This window comes from Myiozetetes cayanensis, unplaced genomic scaffold (genome assembly GCF_022539395.1).
Source record: "Myiozetetes cayanensis isolate MyiCay16 unplaced genomic scaffold, myiCay2020 scf5-8, whole genome shotgun sequence".
In the NCBI taxonomy this organism is placed as follows: Eukaryota; Metazoa; Chordata; class Aves; order Passeriformes; family Tyrannidae; genus Myiozetetes; species Myiozetetes cayanensis.
The window spans coordinates 15,823,527-15,845,186 of NW_026087742.1; the positions used below are offsets into that span (position 1 = coordinate 15,823,527).

Sequence of the window (21,660 nt, forward strand, 5' to 3'; positions counted from 1 at the left end):
CTGTCCAACACAAGATGATGTTTGTTAGCGAAACCTCCCTGTGCTTCCAGATACCTCCTGCAAAGCAGGTCTGACCCGTGTCCTTCCTGGGGATTTTATGTCTTTATCAACAACAACAACAACAACAAGACCTGCTCCCTCTTTCTACCTCACAAGACTTATTTTACCTCATGTTCCAAAACAAACGTAAGGATTATCTAGAGACGACATAACAAGGTTTCAAACCCAGACTTACTCAGAGAAACACCTTAAAAATTTTTAAAAGCTTCTTGGAGACAACAAGAATTTCATAGAATCCCAGATTGGTTTGGGTTGGAAGGGACGTTAAAGCCCATTCAGTTCCACCCTCTGCCATGGGCAGGGACACCTTCCACTAAGCCAGGTTGCTCCAAGCCCTGTTCATCTGGCTCTAAACTCTTCCAGGGATGGGGCAGCCACAGCTTCTCTGGGCAATCTGTGCCAGGGCCTCACCACCCTCACAGGGAAGAATCTCTTCCCAATATGTAATCTAAACCTAGTCTCGCTCAATTGATAGCAAATTTTTTTCACTCTGAGTATAAAGCAATTTCTTTCACAACACTTAGTAAATAGGATTTCTTCTTAGGAAAAACCAAGAAAAATAAGCTTTTCCAGCCACCACCAATATGGAAGGAAGACTGGCAAGTACATCAATCATAAACTAATGTCTAAAGCAGAGGGGCAGAAGCCTGGGCAGGCCTCAATTTTTCTATCCATTTTACTAATTCTGACCTTGTACATAGAGATGATATATTTAAAACACTGAAGCCGCCAAGACATTTTAAAAGATTTTACAAAAGCATTAACCTATTTTCGTTGGTTTTTTTTCTTTCTTTCTTTCTTCCCCCCCCCCCTTTTAACTGAAAGCAGGGTTTGGTTCGGATTTAAACCCTGCCCTGCAGTGGCTGAAACATCGCAGTGCCACAGCAGTGACGCTGCCCGTCAGCCGCAGGGGTGAGACCTCAAAAACAATAAACGATTTAAAAAAGCAGACACCCCACGCCGTAAGAAACTAAACAAACGCCAGAGCAGCGAGATTCCTAAGGGCTGAAGGTCAGGAAACACGCAGCGAAGGAGGATCGCTCCCGAACGGCACACGCGGGGGTTTGCGCCCTCCCGTCCCCGCCGCTCCGTGACCTCCAGGGTGGGCACGCACTTGGCGGCTCGGGGCCACCAGCCTGGGGGCCACCAGCGTGGGGCCGAGCCGGGCCGCCACATCCCCGGGCACATCCCCGGCGCGGCGCGGGCAGCGCCTGCTCCATCTTGCCCGGCGCCCCCGCCCGAGCCCCGAGCCCCCGGCCCTCGGCCCCCCGGTCCCCGGTGCCGGCCGCAGCCCGCGGCCCCGGAGGTGCCCCCCGCTCACCGTCGGCCGCCGCCCGCCCGCCCCGCCCGGTGCCGCCGAGCCGGCGGGAGCCGCTTCCTCCCGGCCCCGCGTCCCTTCCGCACTGCGCCGCCCGCCCCGGAAGGCGGGGGGCGGGCACGGAGCGGAGGGGCGGGCGGTGGAGCGCGGCCAGGTGATGGATGCGACTCGCCCCGAGCCCTGCCGAGTGATTATGGCAAGGAGCAAAACCTCAGGGCCGGGCTCGGGGGCGGCCCTGTGGGCTGGGACGTGGCGCTGTGTAAAGGGCGCCGGGCACAGGGCTGTGAGGGCGGGCGCTCCGAGTGCTCCGGGTCGGTCCTGAGCTGGAAGGGACCCACTGGGATCGTCGAAGTCCGGCTGCTGGCCCTGTACAGGACGCCCCAGCCAGCAATCCCACTGTCACTGAAAACACAAGTGAAACCCTCCAACACTACCTTTTAAGTGTTGGTGAGCCAGGCATTTACTTTATTCATTCCAGCTACCTATGTCCATTTCAAGACTTTTCATGTATTTATACATTTTGGCAAATAAATTAATGTTCGTTGGTTCTAAGTTACATGATTCTCTTAATTTAATTAGTATTCTATCCTTCACTGGCTAATTTTGGTCCTCCTCCTTTGGTCCTCCCATCATTTTCCTTAGACAGATAGTCTCCAACTTTCAGGCTGTTACGTCTTTGTTATTGCCCTCTGTATCTTCTGGATACTCCAACATGTCTTTGAAGGACCATAAATTTAAGATCCCAGGTGTTAAATCCTCAGCTCCCTCAAGCTTTATTTATTGAAGCTTATTACAGTTTCAATAGCTTCAATCTCAGAAAAACTGAAAGCTTTGGTGATTTAAAGATCAAATCGACAAGAGTCTGTAAGAGGAAAAGAACTTAGCTACCTGCTACCATTAATTAAAATTTTGGGAAAGTTGTATAATTTCCAACAATTCACCCCTTTGGAAGTGATCTTAAGTATTTCTTTTAAGATTATTTCCACTTGACTTCGCTGAGTATTTAGCAAGACTTAAAACACTAAAATACAATAACCACTATTAACAATTTCCAACAAGAGCGATCTCTGGATGTATTAAATTTTGGAGCACAGATTCAAATTTCAACATTGGCCTCCTGAAAGTGGATGACAGCGCTCTTCCTTATGAAGGGAAGCACCTACACCAGCGTTGGTGGTACAGATCAGAGGATGCCCAGGGAAGGTAAAGGGAAGCACTTTCATTCTGGCAGAGTCCAGAGTGTCCACTACAGCTCCCGTAGAGTAAAATGGGCCAGGGCAAAAACAGTTACTGCATTAGCCCTTCTCATTGCAGCCTTTCAACTACACGCTGCACTCTGGGGCTCTGCTCTTTCCTTTTCACGCAGATGGACTCTCACCTTCTCTTGCACTTATCACATGTCTCACATGCTAACCCTAAGGAGTCCAGTGGTCGAGCCCATGCCTGCTCTTTCCCCGTGCAGTGCAACGTGGGGTGTGTACAGTTTAAAGGCTGCAAGTGGAAAGTGACTGTCACTTAATTAGGAGTGCCTAGAAATTTGCAATTAGAAGGGGTAGGTCAGCAAAAGCTTTCTCTCTTGGCACACTTCAGTTTAATGAGACAGAAATGTCTGCTAAGGAAGGCAGGATAGGAGAAAAACCAAGCTCTTCCGAGTTATTACAACTTTGAAATTAAGAGGCTCCAGTAGAAAAGGTGCAGAAAAGAAAATAACAGCTATTTACTAAAGAATATGTGTGTGTATATATATATTTATGTGTATATATATATTTATGTATATATATAGGGAGCCTCTGGTGGTCTAGTGGTAAAGGCGCTGCGCTATCACCGCGGAGACCCGGGTTCGATTCCCGGTCAGGGCCACTCCCGGGCAGGTGGGGCTCGTTAGCCCTTAAAGGCAACCCACCTACGTCCTGAGGACCTCGCTGCCACCGTCCAAGCTCGCTTGGCCCCGGCAGATGAACCTCAGGATTAAAGGGTGGGCTCAGTTCCGCGCACACTGTGTCTCACCTAAAAAATCCAATGCGCAGGCTGGAAGGTGTAAAGACCTTCCCCGGATCTTCGCTCGCGAAGACTGGCCATAAAAATAAATATATATAGGTAACACCACAAAACAGGTCCTCAGGAGCTCTGAGGAGGTGTCCAGGCAGTGGGACGAGGTGAAACTGGGACCTTCCCTGGGGCTCGAAGAAGCCAAAAATGACCCGGCTGAAGAAAAAAAATTAATCCGGAGACCCTCTCTCCACTCCCAGGGGAAAAGTAAAGCGCAGTCCCCAGAAAAAAAAACACCTCACCTCCCTCTACAGTCTCCCAAAGCCATTATAAACTGAATCCGGGTGGGATTGCAGAGTTTGACCTCAGGTAAAGGTTTGATCCACCGTGTTCATTAAAGATGTTGAAATAGTTTTTCTGGGATGCAGTTAGGATTCCAAAGATCAGGAATCATGCTGCTTCTGGTATGTTTAAGGAGACAAGAAGGGAGAACACTCCCGAGGGAAGATAAACTCACTCACTGACCCTGAAATAAAGGAATATTCACTTTAAAAATTAAAGGATATTTCTATAAAACAGTATTTTGCTGATGGAGATTTTTCAATGAATCTTCTGATCCCAACATTTCTCTGTGTTGGGGTAAGAATTGGATTCTTATCTTTAAACCTGTGAAGATTTAACTGCTTGATTCTGAATCATCATTATGTTGTCAGGGGCAGAAACCCGTATTTCATATCTTCATTCCAGGAGATGCTCACACCGACTTGTAGATGGGGGTCCCCTCTGAGCAGCTGCAAGGTTTCTTTCACTTGGGATAAGGCTCGGCAGCGGACGTGGAAAGCTTCAAAACCCTGTCCTAATTATTGCCACGCTCATTAATAACCTGTGACGACCTTTGGCAGCCTGGATACCTTTGGATCCAGGTAGATCCAAACGGCAGGGACGAGCTGGAGGCGCGGGACGGCAGGAAACGGGGGAGCTCCGGCGTGCGGGAACGGGGATGCGGCAAATCCAAGCCCGCAGGTTCTCAGGCAAGCAGAGCCGGCGGGAGCTCCCGCATCCAGCCCGCAGCCGAGGGAAGCGAAGGGCGGAAACGGCTGCGCTTTTATTCCTCCAGTTCTCACGCGGTTCCCGCAGGATCTCAGTTCCAGGGCTCCCGCCCCGGCCCGCTCCGTCCACTCGGGACCGGCACCCCGGGCACGGCGCAGCCCCGTCCCCAGGCTTGGGTATGGGGGGGCTGCTGAGCCCCGCCTTGCGCATCTCTCTCAGAGAGAGCCCCCTCACGGAGGCATGGGGAAAACACGAGAGAATTTAAACTACAACAGCTGGTGTTGGTGACTGTGACGGACCTGAATAATTAGAGGTTAATGGGGAATTATTCAGTGCACCAGAAGCGAGAGAGAAAATCAGCTTGATCAGACCCCATAGGGGTGGTTTATTGGAAGTGCCAATAAGGAATAACAGGAATTGCCACAGCCCCCATCCCTCAGCTTGGTCCCACCTACACACATCACTGTCCCTGGGAAGTGCTGTTCTTCCCAGCTGGAAAACCTAGAAAAATTTCTTTTCTTACTTCCTAAAACTCCTCTCTGGAAACTTCTACTCTCCCATGTTTCTCCTCAAACAGCATCGTCTCTCCTTCCGTCTCTCCAGAAGTGGCATTGCTGCTCCCTGGCGTTTCCACAATTAATATAATTGATGCTGAGCCTCTCTGGGATTGTGAGAGGGGCCAGAGTGGGATCAGGCCAGGGCTGGCCGTGCCAACACCGCCGCACGCTGCAGCTGCTCGTAGGACACAAACATGACCACATTCCAGGAGCCCAACCGCAGGAAGGATGGGATGAATCTGTACCGGGAAAAGCAACGCTGGAGAGGACGTCCCAGGGACACCCCCATCCCCAAAGCCCTGCACGTGGGTTGGGGTATCTGGAGTTCAGTGCTGCTGCGTCCACGTGGCTGTCACACTGAGCTTGTGGGCATGCAGGGGGGATGTTGCCAACTCACCCCTTGTAGAGGCCGGCAAGGCCATCCTGCATGAGCAGGGCCAGGAGGCAGCTCAGGGCGTTCCGGTACTGCCCGGGACTGGAGTTCATGTACCGCGTCTTCACCACATCTACTGGTGATGCCACCACTGTGGCACAGAACCCAGCACCGAAGGCAGCCACAAAGTGGCACGGAACATTGTCTAAAGGTGGGGAAGAGCCAGGGTTGTGGGGACAGGGAAGGCCCTGCCCGTGTCCCCCCTGCACAGGATGCTGTCTAAAGGCAGGCAAGAGCCGGGGTTGGACGTTGTGGGGACAGGGAAGGCCCCTCAGTGTCCCTCCCATGCCATTCTCACCTGCCATGAGCTGTGTCCGCAGCAGCACATCCTTGAGGAGGTCGTAGGTGACGAGCTCCCCGCAGTTGATGATGGCATTGCGGGCAATGTTGGGCAGCGTTCCTGGGTAGGGGGGGAGGGGGGCACTGTGAGTGGGGGCTCACAGCTCCTCCTGGAGAACCCTGTGTGGGTGCCCCAGCTGTGATGTCCCTAACCTTGTCCCCTTCCTCATCCCCATTTCCATTTTTATTCCCATCCCATCCCTTTCCCCCGTACCTCTCCAGAGCCCGCGGACCCCCTCCTCCCTGGCGATGGTGCGATAGGCATCCACGGTGCCGCTGTACCGGCGGGCGCCGTCCAGCATTGCCCCGCTGGCTTGGAACCGGACCTTGACCACATCGGTGGGCTGGGCACAGGCCACAGCCACGGCCCCCGTGGTGCAGCCTGCCAGGAGCCGCGCAGTCAGGCCTGTGTCTGGAGAGAGCAGGTGCTGAGATCCCCGGCCCTGCGGGAACCCCCAACCCCCCCCGGGGCAAGGGGGACCCTGGGCTGTGTGGGGACCCTGGACCTGCAGGGACCCTCAGCCCTGTGGGCACCCTGGGCTATGGGGGGATGCTGGGGCAAGTGGGGTCCCCTGGGCTTCACCAGGGGTCATCTTGGCAGTTTGTGCACCCCCCCCCCCCCGAGTGGATTGCTCACCCTGAGGTGGGCTGTGCCCCTCCAGGTAGGTAGGGTGGGGTTGTGCACTGGGATGGGGGAGTGCAGGGTTGTTTGGATCATATGAATACTCACTCTCGGCACCCTTAGGGGTGTAGAGCTGCTTCACAGAGTCATAGAGCCCAATGCGGATGGAGGCGAAGCTCATCTGGCGCTGCAGCCCGGCTGCCAACCCGCTATACAGGCTGCGGGGTCCCTCTGTCCTCACCATGGTGCTCAGTGTCCCCAAAACACCCCGGTACTCCACTGAGTTGATGGCCCGGGGGATCCTCACCTCGCCCTGGATCTGCAGGGTGCCAACCGTGTCACCACCTCTTCTGTTCCCCTCCAAATGCCACCAGCTCTGGGGTGGAGCTGGCGTGTGGGGGGGCTCCCATTGTCGCTGTGTGTTCCCTCTGCCCGTGGGACTCTGGGGGGCCCGGCGGGTCATACCTGCAGCCGCACTTTGGCGGTGTCCAGGGGGAAGGTGCAGAGGTCGGCGATGCATCCGGCCATCCCCGCACTGACGAACTTCATGGCGGTGGTTGGGGGCACCTCAGGGGGCTTCAGACCCACCATGGTGGCAGAGGGGCTGGAGGCAGGGGAGGGAAGGGTTTGTGGAGGATCCGGGATGCTGCACTGGATGGGGCTTCACGCAGGTTTGGTGACGGAGGTGATGATGTGCCGTGGTGGTTTCCGCTGGCTTGGGACAATCCAAAAACCATATGCTGCCCTCTTTCCTCGCTTACATCCCCAGGGGAAGCTGAGGCACGGGGCTTCCTCGCTCAGCATGGGATTCACCAATTCCCACCCTTCCCTATCCCACCCCAGCCATAACGGCTCAGTAAGAGCTTCTCCCCCAGGGTGACCGTCTGTGTTCCCCCCATGGCCTCACCGTAGGGACCCCGGCACCGCTTCCTGGCTCCTGCCTTGCTCAGGCAGCACCCTGAGAGCCGACTCCTTGGCCCCACCCTTATATAGCACCCAGGATGACATTCCAGCAGCCACGGATCGGGTGACAGGGAAACTGAGTTCCCCCCGTGGCATTTGCGCTGATGGGAGTGGGGTCACCTGGTACCCGTGACGGGGTTGTTTCAGCCCTCTGCTCACACCCAGGGCTCAGGCACGGGAAGGGGGGTCCTGCCCAAATCCCCAGTGCCCGTTGGAGCAATGCTGTGGGGAAGCACCCAGCAATGTCCAGGTGGCCACTGGGAGTGCAGGGATCGAGGAGGAATGCCAGGTTTTAACCTAAAAGTGCTCTGGGAAGGATGAGATGCAGAAAACCCTTGCCAAAAAAACCACCATCCCCATGACACCTTTCAGAGCGTGGCTGGGCACTAAGGCTGAGGCTTCCAGGGAGGACAGGGCTCAGGACAAGAGGCTGGATGCCAAGGTGGAGTGCAGAAGTGTCCCTTTAACTCCTATTTTAAAAACGTCATGTGTTTAACCCTTGGTGTTCCTCAGCACCGCACTCACAAAACCTGAAGGGATGAGCCACATCCCTATAGGAAACTCCACACTCACACCTGAGCTTGCCTCACATAAGAGGGACTTTGAGTGGCCCTGATGCCCTGAAACCACCTTTACTCCATCCCTTGGGCTCCAGGAAAAAGCTGCCTGGCACTGACACCCTTTTCCAGTTGGCTCCTGCCTTGTTTTCCTGCCCGTCCGTGCCGCTGACCTAAACCCAAGAGGAAGGTGCTGTTTACCTCATGCCCGAGGGGTCACCTCCTCTGTGACAGTGTTCCCAGCCCAGCTGGCATCCTGCCTGGGTTTTTTTGGGAATGCAACTGAGAGAAAGCAGCCTGCATGTCACTCCTGTCCCCGCAGGGGACACTGGGCATGTTTATCTCCCAACCCAGTAAGGGCAGGAGGGAAAGGGGCCAGGATCCCAGGACAAGTTGTGCCAGCAGTGAATTACACATTTAGGGTGTCCCCTGGGAAAAACAACACTACAGAGGGAGGAGGAAAAGGGGATGCTGATCCTTTGGCTCCTTTAAATCCTGAATTACATGTATCGTTTGAAAAGCAGCTTGAATTGGGAGCAACTTGTCCCATGCAGCTGTGCTGCACGATGATACTGAGTTCCTTGGCAAAGCAGTGACCTTTCCACGTGTGCCCAGCCAGCCCAGCTTCCAGCAGCATTTCTCCACCCTGGAAGCTTGTGGAAGAAGGAGTCCTATTCCCTGTTGAGGGGGACAGTTCGCACCAGCTGACAAGAAACCAGGGAATTTTATTGAAACACAAACACTAGAGGGAGAGCAGTACAAAAATAACTGAGCTCTGGTGGCCTCAAAGTCTGTTCTCCAAAAGGTGCAGGACATAAAAATATACAAAAATAATTTAGGATAAAAAAATGTCATCTTTCTAGTCCCCCCCCCTTTTGTACACCCAGCAGTGTTTCACAGTGCCCTTGGCCTGTGTTCACACAAGCACTTTGGGCATCTTTAGAAACTGCAAATTGTGCTGCCCACCAGCTATTTTTGAAAGGGTGATTTCACAGGAATACATCCCAAAATTGGACTATCTGGAGAGTTCATGGGTCACCCACAGGGGTGCATCTCCTTGGGGACCTGCCCCTGCAAGACACACGGTCTTGCAGCTCCCTGTGGGTGATCAAAGGCTTTAAGCCCCTCTAATTAGGGGATGCCAATTAACCAACCAATTAGGCAAACTAAAAGCAGAGCCTGAAAGCTGTGGCTTCCACCTCCCCTTTACTGGAGTACCCAGTGGTTGGGATCGGGAAGCTCCACTGCAGACGATCTCTTGTGAATGCTATTCCTTCTTGGAGAGCTGAGCTGAGAAGATCCTGGCAATTCTTTGGGCTTCCTCTTCTGAGAGGTTGGGTGTGGGCTTGGGATGATTTGGTCTTCGGTATGGGATGCCCCCTGGAACTGCTCCGCTCCTTCTCTCCTGTGGAGAGAAGGGATCAGGTGTGAGAACTCCGCCAGCATCTGGATTTGGGTTGTGGCAAAACATGGGGAGACCAGTTGGATACACAGGAAAAACCACCACAATGAGAGAGGTCCCAACCCTTAACTCTGAATTTGTGAAGGCCCATCCTCAGGCAAAGCCTCCTCGTGTGAAGCCAAAGGAATGACACTGGTGTAGTCACTGGGATCTGACTCTCTCTGTTTTGATTTTCAATTATTATTTCATTTCTTTAATTTGCAGAACCCTAAAGAGAAACCTCCTTGCAGCGGAGAGGCAAGGCTCCAGCACAACAAATCCAAACTGGCTGACAGGACAAGGCAGGGATGGGTTTAAACTGAAAAAGGAGAGATTTAGATTAGCTATTGGAAAGAAATTCTTCCCTGTGAGGGTGGGGAGGCCCTGGCACAGGTTGCCCAGAGAAGCTGTGGCTGCCCCATCCCTGGGAGAGTCCCAGGCTAGGTTGGACAGGGCTTGGAGCAACCTGTTCTAATGGAAGGTGTCCCTGCCCATGGCAGGGGGGTGGGAATGAGGGAATGAGATGAGCTTTGAAGTCCTTTCCAACCCAAATATGATTTCAGGAGCAAATGGGATGGGCCAGTGTAATGTACCAATTAAAAGATGGAGTCTGCTTCCCCACTGTCTTGAGCTAAAAAGCCTTGATGGCACAGCTGGGCTGCTGCAGGAGCTGAGCTGCTTGCAAAAGCTCCAGGAGGCACCCAGCAAGCCAGCAGAGGCAGGCAGACCGGTGAAAAAGATAGAAAGTTGTTACAACCAAGAACACAGCCAGGACTTACTCTCTGGTATGCCAGGCAGATCTTGCTTGGAGAGTGGGGAAGCTGCCAATGGACACTCGGGGCCCATCTTGGTCCCAGGTGACCTGGCCAGTGGGCATCCAAGGGTCTGCCACGGTGAGGGGATTTAGGGCCGAGCCCAGGGACTGCTGGAGGGGCTGTTTGAGAGGACTCCTGTGGGAGCTGCTGCCACTCTGTTACCCTGCAGGTTTGGCTCCCTCCTCGGAGGCTACAAGGCGACCAGGGAAGAAGCCCAGCAGAGATCTACCAGTGCCAGTGGCACTTCATGGTGGTGGTAACTCCTGTCCACTGTGCTTTTAACAGTTACCCTCAGCTTTTCCTACTTTTCTATCTTCCTTCTTTCTCTCTGCTCTTTTGTGTTACAAAATAAAGTTGAATTCTCCTTTTGGGATCCAGCATCTGGCCTTGTTTGTGCCTTAATCTCGCTTATGGGAATGTTTTAGAACCTGGTTCCCCCCTGCATCTAAGCAGATTGGAACAGCCAGGCTCAGCTGAAGGGACCCCAAAGGAGAATCCCGCAAGAGGAAAATCCCTGGATTAAGCAGTGTCACCTCCTCTGTAGTTTGCTGGCAGCCTCCCAGGAACCTGGCTTTGTCCCAAATGTTCCTGTAGCACTAAAGACAGGTAATTTCAGCAACAAAGAAACTCATGACCCCAGCGAGAGCCAGGCCATGCCTATGAAGACCCGAGAAAGCCATGATCTGGCTCCGGGAGCTTTGAGAGGATGAAGCTGCGGCGCCAGGAAAGGCTCCTGGAAAGCTGATCCACCAGTCTGGCCTTTCACCTACATCACTGGGCTGCTTCTCTGAGTCCCAGGAAAGGTCTCTTGAGGTGACCAGCTCCTTCCCAAGAGAAATAGCACCAGGATTCTGTTTTAGTGAGCTCCTCTCTTTGATATTGAGAGGCAAACGGCTTTTTTAGGAATAAGTGAGTCCTTGTGTTTGGTTACATGTACATTACAGACTCAGATGACAGTGTGCAGATAAATATACTTTAAACCACTTCCAATTTTATCACACTGAAATAACATACATGGATAATTAGGAGAATCTTTGCTTTGTTCTTGTTTGTTCTTAACAATTCTCCAGGATGATTTTCCTAAAACAAAACTAACGAGCCAAGAGAGGTTAAATGCAGACCTGGCAACAGCAAAAACTTAAAAACCAGGAAAGAGAGCTGCTCTCTGCACAAAGCACCTCTCTTGGATAGTGCAGGGCTGTCTAGAGAAGACCAGGTCAGTAGCTCATTCTTCCCACACTGTTTTCTGCCCACGTGTCCATGAACAGCCAAAATACCAGGAGCGGCTGGAGAGCGGCAGTTCCCAGACACGGTGCTGATCCTGGAGTTCATCGCTGTGCAGCTCTCTAGAAAATTCCCCAAATCTGCTAATTAACCCTATTTCAGAGGTGAATGAAACTGCACTTCCCATGTCTCACAGTTTCCCTTTTCCATGTGCCACACATATCGTCATGCTCAGCCAGGGATGGAGGGCCAGCACCTCCTGTTTTGTGAGGAAGAGTTGTTTGAGTTGGAAGGGACCTTAAAGATCATCCAGTTCCAGCGCCCTGCCATGGGCAGGGACACCTTCCACCAGACCAGGTTGCTCCGACCTGGCCTTGGACACTTCCAGGAATGGAAACCACGACACAAGAGCAGGTGTTTGATGCTATTTGACGTCACTGAAGGGAAGGAGAGCAGTTTGTTTGCTCACGAAGCCAGTAAACAAGATGTGCTCGAAAAACACGTCACTAGCATGTTGTTTCAGATAGAAGTGGCTAAAATAGACCTCCTGCCATTTTCACACCTCCGTTCCAATGTGCAGGATGCAGAGGTGTTGGGATGTGTGTATCTATCCCAAGGATGTTCCTAAGGAGAACTGTGAGAAAGGTTTAGCAGCTCTCCTTGCTGCTTTTCTACGTGTACAGGTATGAATGAAAATGAGAGAGGTTTAAAAGCACTGTTAGCGCTCCCAGCTCACACAGATGTCCAGAATCGTGAATCATGGAATTTCTGAGGTTAGAAAAGATGCATAAGATCATGGAGTCCAACTGTTCCCCCAGTATTACCAAAGCCACCACTAACCCACGGGCCCAAGTGCCACATCCACACAGCTGTTAAATCCCCCTAGGGACTGGACAACGCTTTTAGGGAAAGAATTTTCCCAATATCCAATCTAAATCTACCCTGACACAACCTGAGGCCATTTCCTCTCATCCTGTCCCTTGTTCCCTGGGAGCAGAGCCTGACCCCCACCTGGCTCCACCCTCCTGTCAGGGAGTTGGAGAAAGCAACTCTGAGGTCCCCTCTGAGCCTCCTTTTCTCCAGGCTGATTTCCCCCCAGTTCCCTCAGCTGCTCCTGGTGCTCCAGACTTTTCCTCAGCCCCATTGCTCTTTTTTTGGACATCAAACCTCCCTTTGATCCATCAAACAGGCAGTTTCTACCCATCAGTTTTCACCTGCATATTTTCCAGAGTACACATCCGAAATGTTGTGTTTACACTGTTCCTCACCACAGGAAAAGGCTCATCCAGGCTCCGACCTGAGCACACACAGAGCCCATCCCAGGATCTCCCTCTCTCTCTCTCTCTCTCTCTCAGACTTCAAATGTCTGGTACTCAGCCAGGAAGCTCCCACATTCCATTGGGAAAGGGACTGTGCACTGAGGATCACGCTTCACTTTTCTTTTTATAGGAATGGCAGTGACACCGAAACCATCTGAGGATTATCCAGGGGCTGGATTAAAGCAAACAGATCCATGAGCATTTTACAGGTCACAGAGAGGGTAGGGACTGGAGCCAGGGAATATTTCAGGACTGTGGCTCAGTAGGTTTGCTGGTGGTTTTGTTTGTGCCCAGGGATGGAGGGGATGTTAACAGGCTACAACCTCCCCTGGGAGTTGCACCTATTCCTGCTTTCCAGGTAAGAAATCAAGTAGATCCAGCAGATCAAGAAGAAACAACACAACCCACAAAAAGGATGTTTCGGCTGTTGCTGCTGTCAGCATTTTTAGAACATATAAAACCTGTTACTGTGAATCTGCCCAAGGCTGTGTCTAATTCACTCTGAAGGTAAATCTATCTATATACAAATAAGAATTATTCTGAGGAAGACTGTTTTCTTATCCTTTTGGAATATTCCTAGAGGTGAGGGAAGAAAGAAATGAAAAATACTTGGAGCGGGACTTTAGACAAGGGTTTGGAGTGACAGGACAGGAGGGGATGGCTTCCTCCTGCCAGAGGGCAGGGTTAGATGGGATATTGGGAAGAAATTCTTCCCTGTGAGGGTGGTGAGGCACTGGCACAGGTTGCCCAGAGAAGCTGTAGCTGCTCCATCCCTGGAAGTGTTCAAGGCTGGACAGGGCTTGGAGTAACCTGTTCTAGTGGAAGGTGTCCCTGCCCATGGCAGGGGGTGAGACTGGATGAGCTTTAATGTCCCTTCCAACCCAAACCACTCTGGGATTCCATGAGTCTTTTTCAGGCTGTTTGTTTACCACTCCCAGATAAGATGATGCATTGATTCCTCTCTGTATGACCTATAAAATAAATGCTCTAAGGAACATTTATGACACTGGAAGCAGTTTTCTTGACGAATCAGAACAGAATAAGGCAGGATAGCTCTGAACTCAAGGAACCCTGCGGTTTGACACTAATACCAGTTTTACTCAAATTCCCTCTCTCTGCAGTTCTGAGCTGAGTGGCTGGAAACACAGCCCTGAAAATGATTAATAATTAGGTAGATTTGCCTAATAGCAAGGCACTGTTTGGAAAGAGCTAATCTTAAACCAGCCTAAATCCAGGATTAGCTGCAGCACTTTTTGTAGGGTCTGCTGAGACAGGATTCTGTTGTGCCCTGTGCTCCACCAAACACCCTGTGTGAAAACCATTTGCTGCTGCCAATGGTAAAACAGAGTTCAGCAAAACTGCTTTCTCATAGTTTTGGTTCTAACTGGCCTTGGTAACATCAGTTTCTAAACCTGGACTGTTTGGTTTCTGCACAGTTCAGCGAACGCTGAGCGTGACAGCATGGCTGCAATCTGAGCTGTTCTCTGAAGATCACCTCTCGCTCACGTGGCAGCTGGCAAACACCTCCTGGCTTCCCCAGTGCTCCTGCCACCCCTCTCTGGCTTGTCTGACTCCCTGCTTTCCCACTCTTCCCTCAGGGAGTGATGAAGCAGTAACGAGGTGGGAAGGCTGACAGCATTTTGAGACAAAAATGCTGTCTCAGCTCCTGCTGTGAGGACGTGGGGACCTGAGGAGGTGCTGCGGCAGCTCAGGCCTCAGCCTGGATCCATGACCACCTTCCAGGGATTCGAGTTTTGCAGAGCCTCACACAACCTAGATTTTTTTTTTACTCTTCTTCTCCCAATCAGACTCAGGCTTCCAGTTCTCGAGGTTCTTCTCTTCCACACTCTGCTCTTAGAGTGGGCAGGAGGATGGATTTTAAAAATGGGAGAGTTAATAAACTTTTCTATAAAATCACAGACTCACTGAATGGTTTGGGTTGGAAGTGACCTTAAAGCTTATCTCACTCCAACCCCCCTGGCATGGGCAGGGACACCTCCCATTAGAACAGGTTGCTCCAAGCCCCATCCAACCTGGCCTTGGACACTTCCAGGGATGGGGCAGCCACAGCTTCTCCGGGCAACCTGTGCCAGGGCCTCCCCACCCTCACAGCCAAGAATTTCCTCCTAATGTCCAACTTAAATCTCTCCTCATCTAGTTTAAAACTGTTTCCCCTTATCCCATCACTATCTGCCTGTGTAAGAAGTCGCTTTCCCTCTTTTTTATGAAAAGTACTGAAAATAAGATTAATATGTAGACTTTGAAATGACTGAGCCACAGACCTCTTGCAGTAAATAAATATTTATGCACATAAAAAAGTGAAACCTCAGCAAAATGCAGCTTTGCTGCAGGAGGGACAATCATGCCTGTTATTCTGCTATTCCCTGTGTCACAGAACAGCTCCTTGATGTCTCTCCAGGAAAGCCTCTCCTGCTTCCAGTTCCCTCATTTCATCCCGATGAGCACAGACAATGCACCCATGAACATTAAAAATGATCCTGACAGAGAGAAAAGGGATCAGGAAGATTCTCCTTGACATGATTTGGAAGCCATCATGTCTAAGCAGAGCGCTGGCAGGCAAAAGAAGAGAGAAGTACTTCTGTTCCTGCTTTAAGGAATGGACTTAAGTTTGACAATGAAAGAAAGGGCATCCCATACTTACTTTCGGAACTGTGGAAGGATGAGAAGTGCTGAGCAGTCTCATGGAGGCTTCCATCTCCTGGGGTGGGAGGAAGAAGTTCGGAACAACGACAGGATCAGATCTGAGCAGAGCTGTTAAGGAACAACTTTTGGCAGCGAGTGGTTGCACAGAGCTCCAGATGTGCAATCAGCTTGTTAATGGATCCCAGATGACAGTGAATCTCATTCATTTTAATCAATATTCTATTGTTCTGAATGCTTGGTTCTCTCTCACAGAGTGTGGAACACTGACCTGACTTACAGCAATACCTCACAAATCTGTAGAGCGCTTCATCCTGCAAAATTTCCAAGACTGCTTAGTGGAACTGAGTGCAAGATTTGGGATCTGTGCAAGAAACGTCGGGAAGTATCTTAAAAGCAAACTAAATCACATTTCTTTTCACACAGAAGAAACACAAGAGCTCTAATGTATGGAAAAAAACAACATGGGAAAAAATGCGAGAAGACACACTGGAATTAGCCAAAATGAAGATCACAAAATATACTGGTTAAAAGCTGCGAGAGAGTCATCGCTACACTGAGTGAAACACAAGTAACAGGGTCTTCATTTTCCAGGGAAGACCTCCACAGAGTGAATTTCTCTTTCCTGAGGCCAGGGACAGTCTGAGTAAACAGGCAGACACGCTCTGGGAATGCAAGGAGTGCTTAAGGAAAGAGTAAAAAGGATACAAAGTGATTTTTGGTTTGGTGGAGTTTTCTGACTCTTCCAGTGGGTCTTCACTGCTGTCATCAGGAAAACTGTCACGGTTTCTTTCTGAGCCAGCTTGGGTCGATACACTCCTAACACAATTCTCATCAGAACCACTTCCTTCCTTGTCATGATGCTCTTCATTTAAATCCTCAGCGTTTTCCTCCTCCTCTCTCCCTGTGGTTTTTGGATTGACCAAACCCACGTCTCCTGGGAACGGCGGTAATTCCTTGGAGCCTGCATGGACCTTGACACTTTTCTTTCTGTGTTCAGAGTTAAATGCTCTGTTCCAGAGGCTCTGTCCAGCAGGTTGAAGAGGCTCCTTCTCTGCTGTTTCTGTGCCGCTGTTGAAGCTTTGGAAGCCTTCCATTGCTTCCCAAGGACTGTTGCCATTCCCACCAGCATGGAGGCTCACGGATGGGCTCAGGGCTGTGAGCTGGCTCTGGCTGTCCCCTTGCAGGATGCTGGTGCTGCTGTTTTCCCTTTGCAAACAACCCACATCCATGGAGTGCTGATCTCCAGGCCTGGAGTCCACGGAATGCTGCTCAGGCCCCTGCCCAGTTTCAGAGATCACACTGGACCAGGGACTCATCCTGTCTGTTATGGTTGTTATGTCATTGAGAGCTTGTGGCTCTATAACATCTTCCTCATATTCCTCTTCACTGTGTGGCTGGATGGCAAAAGCACCTTCATCTTCCTGGATATAATCCATTGGATGCTCATCTTCAGGGACAATGGGGTCTAGGAGTTTGTGCAACATGTGTCTCTCAAACACAGGTCTCCCAGAATTGCACGGCTGGTGTGGATCACTGGAAATTCTGGGTGGGTCCAACTCCAGCTGGCCTTGACGGACTTCCTGTCTGGCTCCTTCCTCCGTCCAGCTGGATGCATCCACAGCACTCGGCTTCCTGCTGCTGTCTGGATGCACATTAGAAGCTTCTTTGCTATTTTTAGTTATGGTCTGTAAGTCTGGTTAACAAAAAACAGCATCAGCAAATGCATGGAGCAACAATTCAGCTTATAATTGATTTGTTTTGGCTTTCTCCAGATAATCCTATGTGTTCTTCCAAATGAAAAAGGCAAAATACTGGCTCTGGGGAGACTTTAGAGCCCCTTCCAGTGCCTAAAGGGGCTCCAAAAGAGCTGGAGAGGGACTTTGGACAAGGGCATGGAGTGACAGGCCAAGGAGGAATGGCCTCCCATTGCCAAAGGGCAGGGTTAGAAGAAATTCTTCCCTGTGAGGGTGGTGAGACCCTGGCACAGGTTGCCCAGAGAAGCTGTTGCTACCCCATCCCTGGAAGTGTTCAAGACCAGGTTGGATGGGACTTGGAGCAACCTGGTCTCGTGGGAAGTGTCCCTGCCCTTGGCAGGGGCTGGAACTGGATCATCTTTAAGGTCTCTTCCAACCCAAACCTTCTGTGATTCTATAATTCTATTATTCTATTGGTATTTTGGAGTGGTTAAAACCAGTTTTGACAGTTCACAGCACATGAGAAAATAAAAGGAATAATCTAGACAGGAAAGGTGGATAATCTTTCCACCTTTCCATTCCACAGGTCCCCTAGTTTTATGTGCACAGTTGTTACTGATATTTTCCAGCTTCCAGTCAAACTCTCCAACTTGGATCAAACGACAGACAATGGTTAAGGTAATATTTGTAACACAGAAATTCACTGTTGCTCAGTTGTGGGGGGTGAAATTGTCAGAGCTGCAAACAACAGGACTGTGTTTCCTAACACAGACCCTGGAAAAGGGGATTGGAATTAATCAAACCTATGCAATCCTGAGAATCTCTAGGGATTTTACAAATTCCTTAAAAAGCCACAATCACAGGTGTTTTTGGTTCCTAGTGAGCAAATCCTGTTCATTGCTTGCATCTTCTGAGAAATGAGTTTACCAGTGTTAAGAAAAATGGGAAACTATTCTGAGGCAAGTCCTGCTCCAAGGGAATGGTGGAGGACATTTGGGAAAGCAGAAGGAAGAGTCTGAGGCAGACTGTAGAGAAGAGCATGTAAAGAAACAGAAAAACAATTGCTAAGGATAAGAAGGGAAATAAAAGAGCAAAACTTGGAGAATAAAGAGAGAAAAAAAAAAAGAGAAGTTTAAGGTGGTGATACAAGAACAGTGAATCCTAGCATAAAAGAGATGTGCCTTTTAACTCCATCTCTTGGAAATGCTGCTTCCCTGTAGGGAGCCACTGGCAGAAAAAGCATGGAGTAACTTCTCCACTGGCAGCAACTGCATCTCTGAGCTACAGTTTATTCTCTGTTCTGATAAATTCTTTTAAAAGCATCAACTTTTAAATTGATTTCCATCTCATTTTGCTACTCACAGCAACAACTTACCATTGATTAGGCTGCTGACCTGAGACACCAACTGACTGGATTTTTCCAAAAGATGGCATCCTTTGGGATCCAATTCTCTGCTCACGGAGCCCTGGTTGTCCCTCTCCTGCTCCTCATGGCTTGGTTTGGATGTGTTGCCGTAACTGAAGTCAGGAAAAGACCTGGTCAGCTTCTGGCTGAAGTATCTTTGAACCTCATCCAGCTCACTCAAGTTTTTTCTGGAAGCAGTGGTAAGAAATTTGGTAAGAATGGGATAAAAAAAGCCTGTGGCAAATGGGTTTTAATTGTATCTTTCTAGGCAACAGCATGTAAATATGCAAATACAAGATTAAAGGTTATTGAAAAATAGATCAGTTGGCAAATGTTGAGATTGCTCTAAGTAAGAGAATAACACTCATGAACAAATCCTGAATTAGCCATGAAACTTAGGCTGGAAGTTAAAAAAAGAGCTAGCTTTAAACTTATTTAATCAAAGCAGTTGGATTTGAGATGACCTTCCAACAACTCATAAAGTCAAGAATATGAATTGATTTTGTGTCTGAGCTTGATAAAAATCTGAGGATTCCTACCTGCATAAGATCCAGGGATTTTAAGATATATTGCTTGTGGTAGCAGGGGTAGGGACGAAACACCTCAGAAAGTCTCTTTCAGCCCTATATTCCTACAGACTTTAATATTCTTCTAAATTTATACCTTACTTAAACCTAGAATATAGCCAGGAGAAAAGTGCTTCCAGCAAAGAGAAAAGCATCCTGTGGGGAAAGGGAAGCCTGCTCCACACACCATAAAAATGCTTACAGGTTATCTTTGTAAAAACCAGTTCAGGGGACTATCGGCTTCACGGCGCGTCTTGGGTGACAGGACAGATAAATCCAGGCACTCTCTCCCGGTTTGGAAACGCTGCTGTTGCTGTTTCGCTCCAGTCCTTCAAAACTGGATCCTTCACTTCCAAGCTCTGCTCTGCAAACCCGAGGCTTGGCATTGCCTTGTAATTTTACCTGAGGGCAGTGAGGAGACCGGCGCGCGATGATGCCGGCGATGCCGAGTCCAGCCTCGCTGCCCGCCGCGCGTTCCCTTCCTGCTGCAGGGATTCGTGGAATCTGCGCACGTTCTGCATGTGCTCTTCGTGGCGAGGCGTGTGCGTTCCAGGAGTGCTAATCCTGCTGAAAACAGCCCTGTGTTCAACACCAAAAACCAGGCTGAAATCTCTAACTGTGAAGAGCCCGCTAACTAAGAATATCCAGTGCCTTGAAATCCATTGAAGAGCCACTGTGGATGAAATGAAGTCTTTCAAATGTCTATGGGAATGGCATTTACTGTTTCAGATTTACACCAAAATCGAGTTCAGTGGTGTGGCTGGGAATCTTCCATGCCCACTGACAGATTCCATAATGGTAGAACCACGGTCCCTCTAAACTTCAAAGATACACGTGGGAAAAGGATCACCTCTATAGGCTAATTACACAAATCATGAATTAAAACACTCTCTCTCTAGTTAAATATATTTGGTGCTTGTTTTAAGGGACAAAAAGCAGGAATTACTGCAGGATATCTGACAGTCTTACTCCTGGAATATGTAATGCGACAGCATTTTACCAGCTGTCATTAAGTGGTCAGGGGTAGAATTTATGGCAAAATAAAGGGGATATATCAGAAATACTCTCTTCTAACTTATTAAAAATAAAAGCAAAGACAAATATAATCAGAGCCTGGAAGAAGAACCTGCCAGTTTTAGGAATGGCATCATGTAAATCCTAATTTACAAGGGTGTAAATGAAAATATCAGCGAGAAGAAAAAGAACATCTGGGTTGTGTCAAAAGGAGCCCGTCCCAGGATTGCAATCTCCTGTGCTGCCCTCACACTGGGAAGGGGAATTTCCTCTAGTTTTTAAGAGCAAGACCTTTGACAGGGTTTGCCTTTTTCATCTGAGCCCTGAAAATAATCAAAAAGGTTGATGGTCTGTGGACTCACCGCTCTCGAGTAGGAACAGTCAGTTCCTTTGACAAGGAATTCAGCATCTGCTTGGAAAAGTTTGCAGCATTCCCAGGAGATGGTAGAAAGCTTGCCTTCCCCTAGAATGAAGAGGAACACTGTACATGAGTCTTCCACAGCAGGAAAATAAGAGAAATGAAAACATTATGGTGCTCGAACTAACAAAAACTCACGTTTTCTAAATAGCTTTAAATTTTCAGTGGATTTTCCAGCACTGGGCCAAAGTACCATTTCACAACACACTGATTTCAGACACTTTTGTTAATTCCTCCCATGTATCAAAGAGGAAACTGATGAAAAGTAGGATAGGGGCTCCATTACATGTGTATAACACACCCCAGTCTATCTGGAAAGTCCAAAGAATAAAGAAAAACCCAGAAGAAACGGCAAATCTTCCAGAAAAAGAGATTCCTGACAGATTAGAAATGAAAGGCTGAATTTATGGTCTGTTTTTGGCCATCAGCTGCCACCCAAAGCAGCAAACAGAATAGAACAATGCCAGACACCCAGACATCCAGAACCACACTATTTAGATTATTATCCTAAAAAAAGTTCCAAATAACAGAGTGAAGCTACTGGGAACGTTCATGACTTGGTTTGAGTGCTGTAAGTAGTGTTGGCGTGCAGCTCCCATGCAAACATGGAGCAGAATTCTCTAAGGAATTAAGTGGTTCTGATACATTTACACAGACTGTGGCCCACAAGAGTGCTGTGAATTTGCTGACAAACCTGGAGACTCGGTGCTAATTAGGAGGAATCTGATTAAATATGAGAGGGGAGGAAATGGAAGCACTTACAGAAGAACTTTCCGGCTGGGTTCGGGCCCTGGCCTGTCTTTCTTCTTTGAGGTGATTTATGTTTTGGAGAGGGGAAATTGCTACTTTAATCTGCCCTCGGCACTGCCCACTGAAATCTGTGATGTTGTACCACCCACACACGAGCTGGAAGCCAGAAAGGAGAGGGGAAAGGTCCACGGATGCAAATCCAATCACTCGCTCTGTCTCTGGATGATATAAAACACGGATGCATCGAAATGAAGCATTTTCAGGAATGCTGAAACACAGTCAACTATACAGCCCTTACATTATGCCTTGGAAAGAGACCCCATCTCCAGAACAACCAGTTCTATCCAAGAAGAGGATATTATTTGGTTATCTTAGTTACATTCAGCTAAAAATGTCCCTGCAGAACCAGTGAAAGCCCAGGGAAGGGAGAGGGATTGGCAGGAGTATCACTGTAAACACACA

At 49.5% G+C, this 21,660-nt stretch overlaps 2 protein-coding genes across 4 annotated transcripts in view; both read right to left on the reverse strand.

Moving 5' to 3' along the window:
• Positions 1-4,783: 4,783 nt before the first annotated feature.
• On the reverse strand, positions 4,784-8,077 carry UCP3 (uncoupling protein 3). 3 transcript variants are annotated; one of them, XM_050332645.1, is made up of 6 exons: positions 6,834-8,077; positions 6,477-6,687; positions 5,961-6,158; positions 5,706-5,807; positions 5,372-5,552; positions 4,784-5,213 (listed from the first exon to the last, which is right to left on the reverse strand). In XM_050332645.1, exons 1-6 carry the CDS (start codon positions 6,957-6,959, stop codon positions 5,108-5,110), a joined length of 924 nt encoding a protein of 307 aa, XP_050188602.1. In that variant the 5' UTR covers positions 6,960-8,077; the 3' UTR covers positions 4,784-5,107. The 3 variants fall into 3 exon arrangements, with proteins under 3 accessions (XP_050188602.1, XP_050188603.1, XP_050188604.1); XM_050332646.1 differs by having other exon boundaries at positions 5,372-5,807; positions 6,834-7,198; XM_050332647.1 differs by having other exon boundaries at positions 6,477-6,939.
• Positions 8,078-8,248: 171 nt separating this feature from the next.
• The window catches only part of C2CD3 (C2 domain containing 3 centriole elongation regulator), a 40,330-nt gene continuing 26,918 nt past the window's right edge, over positions 8,249-21,660 (reverse strand). The window contains exons 27-33 of the mRNA XM_050332648.1: positions 21,211-21,416; positions 20,393-20,493; positions 19,419-19,595; positions 18,421-18,638; positions 16,057-17,044; positions 15,350-15,449; positions 8,249-9,293 (exon numbers count right to left, since the gene is read on the reverse strand). Of these exons, the coding sequence (XP_050188605.1) occupies positions 9,156-9,293; positions 15,350-15,449; positions 16,057-17,044; positions 18,421-18,638; positions 19,419-19,595; positions 20,393-20,493; positions 21,211-21,416 (1,928 nt within the window). The 3' untranslated portion in view covers positions 8,249-9,155. The remainder of the gene's footprint in view (positions 9,294-15,349; positions 15,450-16,056; positions 17,045-18,420; positions 18,639-19,418; positions 19,596-20,392; positions 20,494-21,210; positions 21,417-21,660) is intronic.

Excerpts from the sequence above, each read along its gene's own strand:
- UCP3 (XM_050332646.1), bottom strand. The coding sequence starts at position 6,959 with ATGGTGGGTCTGAAGCCCCCTGAGGTGCCCCCAACCACCGCCATGAAG. Across the intron at positions 6,688-6,833 it reads CCGCCAAAGTGCGGCTGCAG|ATCCAGGGCGAGGTGAGGAT; the intron begins GTATGACCCGCC and ends GGCACCCTGCAG. Across the intron at positions 6,159-6,476 it reads CACCCCTAAGGGTGCCGAGA|ACACAGGCCTGACTGCGCGG; the intron begins GTGAGTATTCAT and ends TGCTCTCTCCAG.